The sequence below is a fragment of the Rhamphochromis longiceps genome, linkage group LG12 (genome assembly GCF_057381845.1).
Source record: "Rhamphochromis longiceps isolate RC_006_pf linkage group LG12, R_longiceps_female_GT1.1, whole genome shotgun sequence".
Lineage (NCBI taxonomy): Eukaryota > Metazoa > Chordata > Actinopteri > Cichliformes > Cichlidae > Rhamphochromis > Rhamphochromis longiceps.
In genome coordinates, this window is record NC_140568.1 from 42,464,262 (window position 1) to 42,480,235 (window position 15,974).

General features: G+C 44.0%; 1 protein-coding gene across 1 annotated transcript in view; it reads right to left on the bottom strand.

The window, feature by feature from the left end:
* antxr2a (ANTXR cell adhesion molecule 2a) overlaps nucleotides 1–15,974 on the bottom strand; it is an 81,173-nt gene that overhangs the window by 31,752 nt on the left and 33,447 nt on the right. The window contains exons 13-16 of the mRNA XM_085426435.1: nucleotides 11,384–11,434; nucleotides 9,281–9,370; nucleotides 7,644–7,811; nucleotides 7,122–7,202 (exon numbers count right to left, since the gene is read on the bottom strand). Of these exons, the coding sequence (XP_085282561.1) occupies nucleotides 7,122–7,202; nucleotides 7,644–7,811; nucleotides 9,281–9,370; nucleotides 11,384–11,434 (390 nt within the window). The remainder of the gene's footprint in view (nucleotides 1–7,121; nucleotides 7,203–7,643; nucleotides 7,812–9,280; nucleotides 9,371–11,383; nucleotides 11,435–15,974) is intronic.

Consider the following 15,974-nt stretch of genomic DNA (forward strand, 5'->3'; position numbering starts at 1 on the left):
TAGTTTCAAGAAAGATGTTCTCACCATATTCAATGTGGCATTGTAATGCAACGAGACAAAAGCAAGGAAAGCGTGAAAGGATGAGTATGTGTGCATCTGTTTGTGTGGGTTTCTTTTTTTTATATTCAACAAATGTTTGCTCTGCTTTACATACTGAGACGAAGCGACAAAAGATGCAAAGAAAGAAGCTGCTGACGGAAGAATAAACGGTTTGTTGAGAGAGTTTTCAGACATGCTCGGTGGAGTTTTAAAGTTTATCCTCTTTCACAGTATTTTTTTTATTCCCTGTATTGTATAAATGGATCACTGTGCATCTCTCAAGCCCTAACCAGCCTCCTAGTTTCCAGTGCAACTCACAGGTTTGACTTGTTTTTTCACAGGTTTAAATTTGATTGGACAATTAAATCTCAGTGGTATTCAGTCGTAGTCTACAACTGGAGGCATTACTACAAGTCATTTTCACATTAGTACATTAATAATATTTCTCTATAGGCTCACCAAGCCCACCACATGTAGCTGTTCATTGTTTTAAATCATACATGTTCAGTCGAATGTAACATGTTAGACACCAACACATATTGTAAATCAGCGGTGCCCAACCTTTTTTGCGCCACGGACCGGTTCATGTCCGACAATATTTTCACGGACCGGCCTTTAAGGTGTCGCGGATAAATACAACAAAATAAAACTAGTACCGGTACCGAAAAAAAAGAAGATTTATTCATAACACACGTGAAAAGACCCAGGAAAACAGAGTTAACGATAAAAACCATGAATTTCACACCCGAGCCTCGACTCTCGTGGCCCGGTACCAAACGACTCCCGGACTGGCCCAGGGGTTGGGGTCCGCTGTTGTAAATGAACTGGCATATCTTTGTGAATTAAAGATCCTAATCGTTTGTCTTAATCTTAGCTGTGATCATGAACTCTGGTTAAAAGGATGAAACGGTTTCATTTTCCTCTGTAGGAGTTTCTTTAGATCTGCAGACTCAGTGAAAGCTGCAAGTGTACGACACTGGTCGAGAACTACATTAGGACATCGAATTTGACGGATTACAGATGAACAGAGCATCACGATAAAACTCAACTCAACATTTTTTTATGTTTTGTGCGTTTTCTCTGGATGACTTGCAGCCATGCAGAGGTGACAGGAGAGCCTGGTGTATCAGAATAGTTCAGTCCACTTTATATTTATGGATTTTAAATAACCTTACAAAGCATTTCTTACATGTTAAGACTCACTTCCTGTCTGTAATCTGCTAGTTTTTGTTTTGCATCACTGGAAAAGGGTTGACACTGAACCATTTCTCCATTCATGGTTTACCTTGGCACTGAGGCTCTGCCACAATATTAGGTTAGTTAATATTCTGAGTTTTCACCTCAGTTTTGCTGATGCACTGAGCAACTCTTCCAAGGACATTAGCAATTTTCTTTCAAAACAACCAAAAATGTGTTGTAAACAATCACTACTACTACTAAGGAAGAAACTTAATGGAGTCCCTGCTTTGGCGAACATATTGCCAGAAACAAAGTAATGGTACAACTTATTTAAGAAAATGCCTCCATAATCCTCCCAGTGCTCGTCAGACAGATGATGATATGATGAAAGCGTTTCTGAAGATTGTAAACATATTGGACTTTTTTCCGCCATCAGTCGTTCACTCCTTCCACCATCTGCCATTGAGAAAAACTCTGAGAGAAACTTGAGCTCCATTTGCACTGGAAGAACATTTCCCGCAAAATGTGACCTCGTGGCTCGCGATGTAAAAATGCAGTGCAGAGGCCAGAAACAGGCTGCCAATCCTCTCAGCCACGGCCGTGTTTGTTTGCAGTAATTATGATCATGTCTCTGTAATTACTGATGACTTACTGATGTTAAAGGCTTAAATACTGAAAATGAAAAGCAAAAATCGTACTCCACTGTTTGCCTCGGCTCTATTTCAGGAAACAATAGCGTCGCATCTTAACTGATGAAAGAAGATAAACACAAACAGAAAAACACGAGGGCACAACACTGAGCTGCTGAGAATGGAGAACATAAAATGAAGCGTGTATTGCTGTGACCTCCGTGCACCGCGCTCTCTCGCATGCCTGGCAAGCAGACTGTCACCCCTGCCCCGAGTGGCCCTCGGCTCGAGATGGTCCTTTTTAATTGTTTTTACACCTCCCTTTAACGTCCATCGCTTCCTCCCCCTCCTTCCCAAGCAGGTCTGAGGAGTCGCTCGGCTCACAGTCACTTAATTAAATGCCGTCCACAACTCGATCAATGGTTGTTAAATAAAGACACTGATGCTGTCAGAGAAACAAGCACAGGCAGGGAGAGGGATCCACAATCCAGCTGAGGAAGGAGGATTCGTGGGCTCCTTTTGTACCATCCCGGTAGTTTGTTGTTATGTTTTGACTTTGATCCATTCTCCTTTTCTTTAGCTGAGGGAGAATAATCCCCTGATTGGATTTAGCATCTCTAACTATTTAGTTTAAAGGTATAAAACTCGATAAAAACGCAGAACCTTTGCAGAGGTTGGGATAAAATGACATCAGGAGATGGATGTGGGAGGAAACACAAGGCTTCTGTTTCTCTTCTGTGTCCTCTCTCTACCCCTGGGATCAGAACCCATCACCTCGTTAAACTACCATTTCAACGTTCAAGAAGGGAGATTCCCCACCTCCCCACAAAGAAGTAAGTTTTTTCCAATAGCAATAGCGTCAGCTAATATTATTAACCTCCGCGCACACCAGCACACTCAGCCCACACATCCCCCTGGTGAGGAACAGATGAGCCTGAGAGGAACAAATGGAAATTCAACTGTAAATCCTCACGGACTCACAAGAACTCAAAACGCCTTTTTTCTCCGTTTTTTTCTCCTGCGTTTTGATCTGCAGGAGGATGAGGAGGGTTTAATGTATGGTGATGCACCCTGTTTGGACATTTTGTAAACAGCTGTTTTTAGAAAACAATACCTAGAATTCAGAGGTAGGCGTTGGAAAATGCAGAAAGAAATGCGTGCACGCACACCGCTGCCTCTTCAAAAAGAGCCTGAGAGAGCATCAGAATAAGGCCAACCTCCCTCTCTCCTGCCCTCCCCTTCTCTCTCTGCCACCTTCCTCTACCTGCTGTCCCCAGTCGATCCCCGGCAAAACTTGGCGGCAGATGTTGCTGTGCTAAGTTGGCTCTGAAGTGCCTCCCCGGCTCCCTGGTCTCACCAACAACACAGTCAAACCACATTAGATCTCTTTATTTGTGCCTGGGGCAAGTTCGGCACTGCAGCTGTGTCCACCCCCACTCTACCTTTGGTGTTGAAGGCCCTCGGGCGCTAAATGTGAGACCACAAAAAAAAGGGAAAAAAAATTGTTTCACTCTCATTTTCTGTCTCTCTTCTGCATCTGCTGACAATCCAGCGGTCTGGCTCCGGGCGGCAGCACTGAGGGAGGGAGGGAGGGGGAGACACAAAAGGAGACTGCTGGGAAAGAGAAGGGGGAGGGATGGAAGCATGGAGAGGAGCGAGGGGGTAGCACGGACACCCGGGTCCCCGTGCAGAACAGATGTCTGCGACAACCTGCTTCCTTACACCTGTACGAGTCCTTGTAACCCTGCGGAAGCAGCGTGTTGAAAAATTCATGACCCTGGAGGTTTCCTGTCCGCCTTCAAAGACCGCTACCCTCCTTTCCTCGTCCCCTCCCTCTGCCGCCGCCGCTCTCCTCTCTCTGTCACTGTCTGCTCTGCCATCTACACCTAACCTGTCACTGGACAGTTCAGACACCTCACACTTTGATGAATCTGTTCAGAACGATATCACACGTGTCTCAGCGGGGCCAGGCTGGAGAAGCACAACAACAGCAGCGCGTACGGATTCGAAATAAGCTCTCTAACAACTAATGAATGTCAAATATGAGATATTTGCCATGATAACATAGATGCATGGAAGCTCCCAAAGCATTTCCACTCCAATCAAAAGGCAACATGTGACACCAGCGCCAGTTTTATCATAGAGATTGGAAAAATACTAAAATGGAAAATGAAATGTAAAACCACAAATCGAGATAAACAATCAGGTCTAGGCTCCATTTCTTTCCTCACATGTTCCAGACATGATGTAGTCTCACTAGTGGAAATACTCTGGTTTAGGAGTATCATTAAATCATTCAAGATGTCTGACCTGTAAGGATCCCAAGTCCCAAAAACTCTGAGAATTTGTGTTGTTAACAAAAGATTCTCAAAAAACTAGCCTGGAAATTGCTACAACTTAGCAGTTGACTGTCTAGTTTCAGAGTTAGAAAGTGAATCAAATCAGCTGAACGGTTCATTGGATTTCATATTTGTGGATAGAATCAAGGATGAAAGATTGATTGAATCTTACGAAACTCACATGAAATCAATTACATGTTAGCAACACAGCTGAAATTCAACTGTGAGCCAGTAGGCGATTTAAAATAATCATCTCCAAAATGCGATTAGGTTTCAAAACACCTTCCACTGCTTCTCAGTTGAGACATCACTTCAAACACACTTCGTGGCCCTCTGTTTGATTCTCTCCCGCGTCCTGTGTGTACGATGTTGATCACAGACTTAATGTGGACGCAGTGATCGGCATGAGAATGAAGCGAGACTTCAGCAGCAGCAGCCTTCCCTCCTCCGGCCGACGTGCTTTGACATAACTTGTGTACTCACTGGTGGGCTTCACTCTGTTTCCAAACAGTTTGCTCAGAGCGACAGAGGTGACCCCTTGTGTGGGAATATCAGTCATCTTCTACACAGCTGGAGCAGCCGTGATGTTTCCACATTCAGACAGTTGGATGAATACCGGGCAGGGGAATTCCTGTCACTTCACGAAAACCCTGTACTGCAGGTAAATATGCACGTTTAGTCTCATCATGAAGCCTTTCAACAAACTCAAAGAGCATCAGCCTATTTAACAAACTTTTAACAATTTATTTTGTCACTTCACATCATACTTGAGTTGTTTACGCTCTTGTAGAGAATAACTGGTTGATGCTCAGTCGCTTAGGAAGGCAAACAGGTTTGAAACAGATCACGAGACCTCTAATTGACTTCCACCGATGTTCATTTTATGTCTTGACTAACTTGGTTAAAAGGTTGTCACTTTAAAAAGTCCAGATTACACGTTACTACAGCTCCCAGCACCTCAAGGTGTCGCAAATCCTAAAACTGAGCTCTATAATGTTCTATATTGATCCATCACTGATGTATCAACAGCAATGGTTGAACTCAATACTCTGTATCGTATCTCAGTATCTTCACTGTGACACTGAGGTACACCACACTGTACAAATGAGCAAAAATTTTAATTGGCTACTGGTCGTCATGACAATGACAAACATGAAAGGAGAGAGTGTGGTTACTGCTGAGTTGAGAGACTTGCATATATAACTACAGCTCAAAAAAATCTAATATGTATAAAACAGGTGAAAAATGTGGAAAAAATCTTCTGTTTTTAAATAGAAAGAGAAACGAAATCTATGAAGAAGAGCGTCCAAATGTTCACATTACTACAGTCAGCCTATACCACATTAGATCTGCATAAATCAGAGTTTCAAACAACCTGTTTAAACTCCCTTCCTCCTCTTTTCAAGCAGTGCTTTTCTTTGATTGGCTGCCCCTCTCAACAATAAAGTTTGATCAGCAGGTGGGTGGAGCTTCTGCGCTCACAGTCAGAACTGCATGTCTGAGATGACCATATTAGGGTCATCTGGGCTTACTGACATCCTGCAGTACATAAACTGATTTTAGTCCATACTTTAACCAAGTTAACATGAGCGTCCAAAGTCGTATCAGAATGATGGATCATAAGAATATCTGCTAATGTAAAGTAAGACTGTAAGACTCTATATTAATACAAACATCTCACATCTCTTAAAAACAAAAGCTGGAATTAAAATCAGCACTGGCTCAGAAACATCAGTGTCTGCATGGCTTTAAAATACTTTCATTCAAATTTTGGCGACACACATCGCAGTGAGATTCTGATGAATTTTAACCACTATATCTAAACATCTTCTAAAATGTGATCTGTCACATCACTACTCACTGGAACTATGAGAGTTGTTATCTATTTTTACCAGTGCATCTTCTGGCATTCTGAAATTTGCTAAACAGCACTGTGACACCCCGAGTAGCAACTGGCAGGCTCACAGCTGGCCCACTGGCTCGGGTTTTTTCCATGTTGCAAAACACGACTCCACTTGAGAGATTTGCAGCCTGACATCATTCTCTAAACTACTAAAAGCTTGGATGGTTCCTGCTCTCTAACCTCTGTGAAGAGGAAGATGCACAGAAGTTGGAGACAACAGGGAAATAATGTATGTGCACCATACAGGTGCAGATTTTTTGGCCCATTCGCCTGCACAGCTTGTGCCCGTGAAGCACCGTCCTTTGGAAGAGTTAACTGACTTAGCAGCAGGTTTCACTGTGCCGATTTGTGGAGTCGATTTGCTTCCTCTTCTTTTACACTGGTTGAAAAACACACACCAAAAAACCCAGAGCATAACCATATTAGGTCATCCCTGTCACGCTTCCTTCTGTGAGTATCTGCAGCTGCAGCTCACATTGGCTCCCTTAGGTAACAACAACACAAGGCACAACTTGTGCCAGCAGCTTCCTCTGCCGAGAGGAGCTGCGATACAATACAACAATAAAACAATGAGCTCTTAAGTGTAACTGCGGTGACTTTAAAGATTTGGAGGGATAAAAGTATTCCTATTAAGGCATAGAGGGGATTAGGGACTTCATGGAATGGTTACAGGAACATTTACCACTTAAAAAAAGAAAAAGAAGAACATCCACGCTGCTGACTACTGCAGGATATTTTCTATTTTTGCTCCTGTGTACTATAAACTGCACTGATGACCACTGATGAGACTTTGACTCACTGCCTCAAGCTGTTGGTTTGTGCAACTAAAAAGCAGCACTGCACAATCTTTGCACACGTGTACACTTCACTCTCGGTATGACTTCCTCCTGCATAATTCACCAATCGCAAATGAGTTTGTATTTTTGGCTAATATGCAAATATTTTGTTTCCATTAGAGCAAATTACCGGTGCTGAGAAGCTTCGAGTTTGTTTTAGGTTTGAGAAGAACATCAGGGATGAATTTTGACTTACCTGGTCTTCTGATGTGGGTCGCATGAGGGACACTCGGTCGTACTGCCGCCGCATCAAAGCCCACAAAGCATCGAGACGACCCTGATGAAGCACAGAAACGGAACTGTGTCGGTTGTCTTTATTTACGTAATCTTGTGTAGATTTTCAAAACCAGTGTTTCTACAGACTGATCTTTAAGGTAAACATTAGACATCCATGGATGCCGTTTTCCACCGTAGATGCCAGTCGTGGCCTCTTAAATGAATATTCGACCATTCTCTATTTCAAGAGTTTCACTTCATGGTAATAAAAAAAGTCTTAACAGTTCACAGGGAATCTAATTTGAAGCGTTTCTTTTCAACTACCCAAAGACAGCTTTAACTTTTAACCACAATTTAGAGATTTTCACATGAGTGTAATTTGCTGGATGAACCTTGGAGAACTAGTAAATGGGCCTTTAAGCTGAGACTTTTCCTATCAGTATCATTTAGAAGTACCCAAAGTAGGAAAAGAAAAATCCTAAAGTCAGTCAGTAACTCTCACCTTGATAGGAGTGTACCATTTGTTCTCGGGTGGATGGTTGGGAGCGGGCTTTGGAGTGGGCCGTTTGATCATTGGCTCCTCTACATCCTGTGGTATGGACACTTTGGCATTCTTTGCTTTCTCCAGCCGGGCCCCCTCCTCAGTAGAGCCTTTTTCCCCCCAGCGCACCTTGAACAAGAAAATAGAAACGTTAAATGAGGGCAATTAAGCAGTTAAACACCTGATTGGTCCATCAGTCTGAGAAAAACTACAGGAAATAAGATTAGAGATGCTGTGAGGACTGTCTGTGATCACTACAGCAGTGTGTCAGCGTGATGAGCCTGGCCAAACACCTCTATCTGTGACCAACTTTAGCTTCAGGACCACAGCTTCAGTAAAAGATCTGTACGTGTTGGAAAAATCACTCGGATTCTTTTATCAATAAGGACGTTTACATTTGGTATAATGTGTGTGTGTGTGTGTGTGTGTGTGTGTGTGTGTGTGTGTGTGTGTGTGTGTGTGCGCGCGTGTGTTGGGGGGGTGTCAGCGTGTGAAAGCAAGCCTGTGTGTTAAGTAAAGCTGTCCTGCTTTTTAATTGAATTCATCACATCTGTTACAAGGAGGAGATAAAAAAAGGAAAAAAACCCACCGTCACATGAATGGGGTGAGGTGATTAATTAGCAACACAGTTTTCAAGCTGTAGGTTAAGCCGTGACAATATAGAACAGCTTTTCAGAATCATCTCTGGGATACATCGCCGGCCTGCCGCATCATCAGGAAAAGAGAAAGGCTGCCATGAATAAAAGATACGTTGTCACCTCAATAATCGTTTGAAATGCTGGCAGCGGCAAAGCGGCGGAGGTGGTTTTCTCAGCATGACGTCTTAAATGTGGATGCGGAGGAGCGGACGGGTTGGTCTTTACAAGCAACTCGTTATCTATCAGTGGGGTGACGGCGGGGAGGGAGTGGGGGCTTCAGATGTGGAGACGCGCCTGTCGATGGGAATCAACACGCTAGTGGAAGAACAGAGAAAGGTAACAGCCAGGATTGGATCTCAGCAACACTCTGGGGGGGAAAAGTCAAGAGGTAGGAGCTCCCCGAGGATGCTGGGAAATCCCTGCCATGCCACCAACTTCCTCGGGGCTAGGTAGGAAGGAGGGGGAGGGGCAGCTCGCTTTTAAACCTGAATTCCCTTCGGAGGAGGCGGATAACAAAGCGAGCTGCCAAGGTCTGGAAGTTGAGACGGGGGAAGCAGAGAGGAGAGGTGGGTATGTCAAGTTGACAGCAGCACTCAATCTTTCATCCCGGCTGCGACTTGATCCAATCAGCCCTCGACGGCCAAGGACGAGATGGCAGGGCCTGTCATGTCGGAGGCATCAGTGGGCTGACGAGGACAGCGGCCCGGCCGGTCAGTCAGCCAGTCAGTCGCTCGGTCGGTGGGTTTCTCCTCCTGATTCCTGCGTAACTCAACAAAGTTCCCGCCTCGCAGAAAAGACTGAACATGATGATGCAAGTTTACGGGACCACACATATGTGTCATTTCCTGCTGTCTGCATTTTGACCTTTGGAATATTTCAGCTGTTTTTGCTTGTTTCGTTCAGCTTTTCACTAAGAAAGAACGGAAGCAGCATGTTGGCCAATAGTTTTGAGTTTCTGACCTCCATCCGACTGATCCCTCCGACTCCTCTTCCTCCGTAGTACGAGGCATCCACAGTTGGCCACTTCTTCTTGGGCAGCGGCTCAGGCTCCTAAGAAATAAACACAGAAAACAAAACCAGGAAACACATAGTTGTGTGTCAAATAAGAGTGTGTGCAAATTTTCTTTCCATATTTATATGTATGACATTAATCAGAGTCACTGTAATGACAAAGGGGAGGAAGTGCAATGATGTGTTTGCTATTGTTCTATTTTCTTTCGTCCATATTTGTCCCTGCACACCAAAACAACGTTTCCTTTCATCGGGAAGATGTCACTTTGTCAGGAAGGAAGGGAAACGTAGGCCTTACTCCTGGCTCAGCGCGTGTTCGTGCAGAGGGGAAACCGTTCGTATCGCTCCGCTGACGTTTACAGTTCCATCTGCCGCAAACTGAAAATGCTGCAGTGGGATGGGATCAACTACCACACAGGGTAAAGCTTTCAGAAGCATTTACACTGTAATCCTGTGCCCTGCAGAAAAGAACTAAACAAAACTGTAGCATCATGCTAACGTGTTTGGCAAAAATTCAGCCAATGATAAGCCAGATATTTAAATGTCTACTTTACGCTACAATGTTTCTGGAACTAAACTAAACTCAGGCGGGTTTTCTGCTATAAATTTGTTCGTATTTAACAAAATAAATGCGCAGACATTCGTTTTTGACTCTCTGAACTAACACAGCCCTCAACGTGTCTGTGCTCTCTGCTCATATTAAGTCGTTTTTTGCTTTTTAAAAAACTTATTTCAACATTGCACTCAACAACAAACACATCCTCCCTAACAAAGTAGGGGTGACGTGGGCTGCGAGTTTGAGACCCCCGTTCTGGGGGGAAAAAGTCAAGAGGTAGTAGCTCCCTGAGGATGCTGGGAAATTTAGTGTAAAGCTTTACAAGCAGTACGGTATTTTACTTTGCTTTTAAAAACCTGCAAATGATTTTCACCAAGGAGGTTGAGTAACTCCATCGGCAACTCTCTGATTGTCTAAACCAGGGGTGGGGAACTCCAGGCCTCGAGGGCCGGTGTCCTGCAGGTTTTAGATGTGTCCTTGATCCAACACAGCTGATTTAAGTGGTTAAATGACCTCCTCAACAAGTCCTGAAGTTCTCCAGAGGCCTGGTAATGAACTAATCATGTGATTCAGGTGTGTTGACCCAGGGTGAGATCTAAAACCTGCAGGACACCGGCCCTCGAGGCCTGGAGTTCCCACCCCTGCTCTAAATGTTATAGACAAGTTAAAATGGTGAGGTTTGGTCCAGCTTAGGGGTGATTAAGTATCACAAAATGACCCGGATCCACTTATCCGTCTGGATACAGAGATTCAGTTCAGGAATGGTGTGAAAATTTAGATTTTACACAGTGAAATCTAAAATATTAGACCTCAGCTACATACTTTGATATTGACTGTTTCCCTCTGGAATTTAATTAACTAAAATAATCAGTTAAACATTAAAATCTTTTTCTGTTAATGAATCTCGTATTGCAGAAGACGCTTTTTGATTCAGTCTTTTACGATAATCGTTAGTCAGTGAAGACGAAAGGTGTATCACAAGCACCAACTTTTCTAAAGTCATTTTTTGAAGGAACTGCTCGACACGTTGGGAAATATGCAAACTGACTTCATTTCATCATGAGAAGAAACAAGCTCCATCACTCTCATGTCTGTGTGCAGAGCTGGAGCTGGGATTACTCTAGTTTAGCAGAAAGACTGAAATCACGGGGCAAACAGCGAGCACGCCTCTGTCCAAAGTTCAAAAATCCATCTACCAGCTCACTAATTAAAATGTGATCTTGTTTATATGATCTGTACACAAACAAATGTAAAAGGGACACATTATGGTTTTAGTTTTAGTCTGAATTGGCTCGAGTTAGATGCCCAATGCAGCGATAACGGCCCTGTGAAATTCTCAGAGAGACGCTCAATAATCCTGATTCTCAAAACGTGCAAAGTTTCCCTGAAATTTCAGTGCTGCACCATTCTGAGCTCTGGAACCTCCTCTGACTCCCATTTTCTTCTTTTGCACCGCACAGATTTTCAAACCTGAAAATAAAACAATTGTGACTCACGGGCGGTGGAGGACGAGATGGTGGAGGCGGCGGCGGCGGGTCCTTGATGACCTGGATAAACAGAAGAAGCAAAAGAGCGTCAGCACAGCCCGTCAGGAGACGCATTGGGACACGCACAAACACACGCGCTCAAACCTCATCAAGACGAGCGCAGACAAGGCTGACAGAGGTGATTCGTGACAGGTGACTGAGCCAAACAGAAACATCCCTGAGCTCATCTCACGGTGGAGACGCCGTCGCTGCCAGCCTGTTTTGCAGCAGCGACTGCTGCCCCATCGCGTCACTGACTGCTGATTACAAGGATTCTGCTTGTAAACCAACATCAGGGGCCCCCCGTGCAAAATAAAGAAAAGCTGAAAATCAACTTGTTGACAGGGGAGTCTTTGGGGCGAGCGCCGCTGCCCGTTTAGCTCTTAATTAATTGGATGGGGTTCAGTGCTTCCAAGCAATCCCCCCAATCATAAAGTCCTAAGGAGTTAATTAGCTCCAATGAGATACAGAGGAGGAGGCTTGGGCTCAGCTCCAAGCCCCGTCTGAAGGGAAGATGAGTGGCGGCAAACACACACAGAAAATACAAGAAAACACACACACACGCGCACCCTCACCCACATATAACCAGGACACGACTCTCCCAGAGCAGAGTGACCGGCCAGCGGCATTGTTTGTGACAACACTGGATGAGAGGGCACCTGAGGAGCAGGTTGTCCACAATGTGATTCCACTCAAGGACAAGATGCCTCGGCCGGGTTTTTCAGATGTGCACGGCAAAGCAAAGAGAGGCCTGACAGTGACATTTGTCAGGTGTCAGTCAGACGCTTCACATACTGATGTCCGACTCTTTACTGAAGACGCTTCTGCCACTCACTCACCAAAAACCCATCTGTGAGCGGGCTGGCGCTGGAAAGACCGAGGCGCTTTATTCTTCGGTGTTGTCAGTTGCTGTAGGTCACAGCCGTCACGTGAAAACACAGGCCTGCACACTTGCAGTTTATTTATGTTCTTTTTGCATCTTTAATGCTTTTTAATGGTTTTTAACAAGTTTTCTTTTATTTTGTGTATTTTTCACAAGGAAACTAAGAGAAAGTCACCATGCAAGTCAAGTTTTACATAGTGAAAAATCGATAAACTCAAAGAAGTCCAGTCGCTTCTCTTTCCAAGCTCCTCAGATTAGCACCATTGGATGACTCGTCCAGCAGCTGATCCAGCAGGTAAAAATACCAATACAGTCCAATATTTTGTACTGTTTCCACTTGCGATAGGGTTATGGATGAACTGGCACTAAATATTTTCACTACAACACGTTGATGCTTTTAAGATTGACCCCAGCCAGTTTTTTTAAATGAACAAAGTCTCTGTTTCACGACTAAACGGTGTAATTTAAACAGACGGCAGCTCACAGTGAAGATTTTAATTAACTAAATCATGCAGTATTGCAGAATGGCTGTGTGGAGATACTGTGCGATATCTTAAAGTACAGTGAGGTCACAATCTCTTCTGAATAATGTCTCCATTATTACTCAATTAATCGATTAACATGCCGGTGACAAAAACTTTTATTTATTTAACTATAGAGCAAATCATTTATAGTGAAGGCAGGGAGATGTATCTTCTTACAAATTCAGTTCAACTTTCCTTTTTTCTGTTACTGTTTGTTAAAAGTCTTCAGGTTTTGGATCAAAGTCATCAAACTGAGCTCAGGAAGTGTTATTGGAATTTTGTGGGACATTTATTCAAACCTAAATCCTGATACAAAGGAAAAAGCTTCTGTTCACCTCCTCGCCCACTCCCCGCTCCCCACACAGGGGTGGACACAGTAGGTGCCCTATAAATGCAGTGCTTATAATTGCACTAAGGACATATCTCAACCTGAGGTGCGCTGCAAAGTGGAAAGCTGACCTTTGTTCATTAGTCATCAAGGACAGATACCACAGTGTCAGAGCTGGTTATGCATTTGCTAAAGTGGTTTCGGAGGGAAAAGGAGCGATGTAATTACGGCATATCATAGATCCTAACAGCTGTTTCATTCACTCTTAAGCTCAGGGACGCTATCACACTCTCTGCTTACTGTTGTCATTAGAATAATGAAAAATAATCAATTAGGGTTAATTAATTCCTTTGTAACACACAACCGGCTGTAAGCAAATCTAGTAAAGGGCTACTGGTGGCCTCGCCATACGCTGATTAACATCATTTCAGCCACACCTTACGTTCACAGGATTATCTCTTTTATTAAGTAATTATGCAGCAGATTTCCTGCACATGTTGTGAGACAAATAAAGCGTCACACAAACGCTCTGCTGCTCTTTCCCAGCTACCTGATGGACAGATGTGAAGAGGAGCAGCGCGGTGGCATAATTAAAAAACGAAACCACTGGATATTTCGCCATCTGACACAAGCCCCAGCGGCCCGCCGCCGCAGCCACGACACCGGGGGGAATTGGACCAATCAGAGGCACTCGGGGTATTGTCCCCATATGGCCGTCTCCGTAAACGTCCAACTGGACTTTATAATCTGTTCGTTCCCAACCTTAAGCTCGAACCGTGTCGTGTCAAGCTGTTTTGGGAGGCTTATAACGACGGATCAGTGGCAGATAGCATATTCGAAAGTTTAAAATTGCTTTAGGTCTTCATCTGCGGAGAAACTGTTTGTACGAGAACAAAACAAATAAAAAAATCAACTGAAAGAGAACAAAGACGACAAAAGTTCTGCAAGAACAAGAAATAATTAGAGATTAATAACATATTAAGGACCAAATGAGTCGCAAATGTGTCCAAAAGTGCATCCAATTTAGCAGCGAATAGTTTGTAATTTGGATAAACTGGCAATGTAATTTAAAACGGCATCTCCAATCCTGAATCCTTTGATTTGAACTAAAGGCGATGCCATTCGAGTTTAATTTCCAAACAAATCATAAACAAAGAAATTACCACTCCACAGCTTGTATGACCTCTCTCCTGGCATCGGTCCATGCGGGAGAGAGAAGGGGAGAGAGGGATTGTGGGAAAGAGGTTGGGCATGTGTCTCTGTGTATGTGTATGTGTGTGTCGAGCGTGTGTGCGCGGCCTCATCCCGACTGCTGAAACCTGGCAGACTGGGGGTTTAAATATTAACAAGGCACACATGGCCCTCCTCTTCTGCCGCGTCCCTCGATGGAAGGCAACAGCAGCTCTCTCCACCAAGACAAACACGTCCACCGCCAGACATGCTGCAGGGGGTTTACATTTTAATGCCTTTGTTGGTTTTCCAAAATATGCTTCCATCTCATCCTGGATGGGATCCCTTCAGGTCCACAAAGCCAGGTGACGTCTATCATTTAAGGGCCGGTGCGGGTGAGCGGGAACAGAGGTCCGCCGCGAGGGTCGGCGGAGTAGAGGGTAAATTTGCCTTTATCAGATCTCAATAGAAAAAGGCAGAGACAGAAAAAAGAGGCTGCGCACACCATCTGTAGCCCCTCTCTCATAGCCTCAAACGATAATCTGTTGTGGATTTTTGTAAACGGTTAAGCGGGGGAGACTTTATTTCCAAAGGGGGTGAGGCCAGAGCGAGGTTTTTAAAACAGTACTCTTTTTTTTAACCAACTAAACCAAAGTTTCAACTCTGGACAAAAAAGCAAAAATATTTTCTAGTCATAAGTTATGACTTTAAGAGCAGATTTCAGATGAATTAATTAAACGCAGCCTCAAGTTCCACTTTAAAACACCCCGTACACATGGGACTGGAAATGTGGTGACTTGTGGAATTAATGAAGAACCTCCCAACCTCCACAGAGAGAGAATAAAAAGCACGACCAAGAAACACAAAACTAAAAAAAACTAAAAAACCTTATCCCTAAGCAGAAACATTTAAGTCATAACCGGCTGTTTCCACTTTTCACACTTTTAGGACCAAAACGAAGGAACAAAAGAACATTTTTGATCATTTTACAGCAGATGTGTGTCTCTGTTTCAACATCCTTTACTCAATTTATGAGGATGAAGCTGAAAAATAATCTGTCCTGTCAAGTACGTGGAGAAAGATTTTTGTCCGTTTCATATGCGGTATATGTGTGCATTATACACTGAGCCACCTTTGTAATTATATCTATTGAACTGCCTGTTAATACAAGTGTTATATCAGCCAATCACATGGCAGCAACTCCAGGAATTAAGGGAGGTAGACATTGACTGTTGTTGGTGGCAGACAGGCACTGCTGGGAGTTTCCCACATAACCGTCTCTGGGGTTCACAGATAATGGTCCAAAAATAAGAAAATATCCTTTGAGTAGCAGATCTGTTGATGTTGAGTCATAGGAAGGCAACAGAAAGTCAAATAACCCCTCGTTCCAGCCAAGGTTCAGAAGAAGCCGCCTCGTAACGCACGACATGTCAAACCTGCATCGATCGATCCTGCCTGTATCTGCAGTTTGGAGCGGCGGCCTTTTAGTGTCAGCTGAGCTCAGTTTAAAGGTTGCACTGTTGCTGAGCATCTCCGTCTCTTTGTGACGACAGCGTGCTCGTCTCCTCATGGCTGCTTCACAGCACGCCGCGAAGCTCAAATCATCTCCAGCCCATAACAGTGAGTTCACTGTCCTCCAAAGGCCTCCACAGTCGC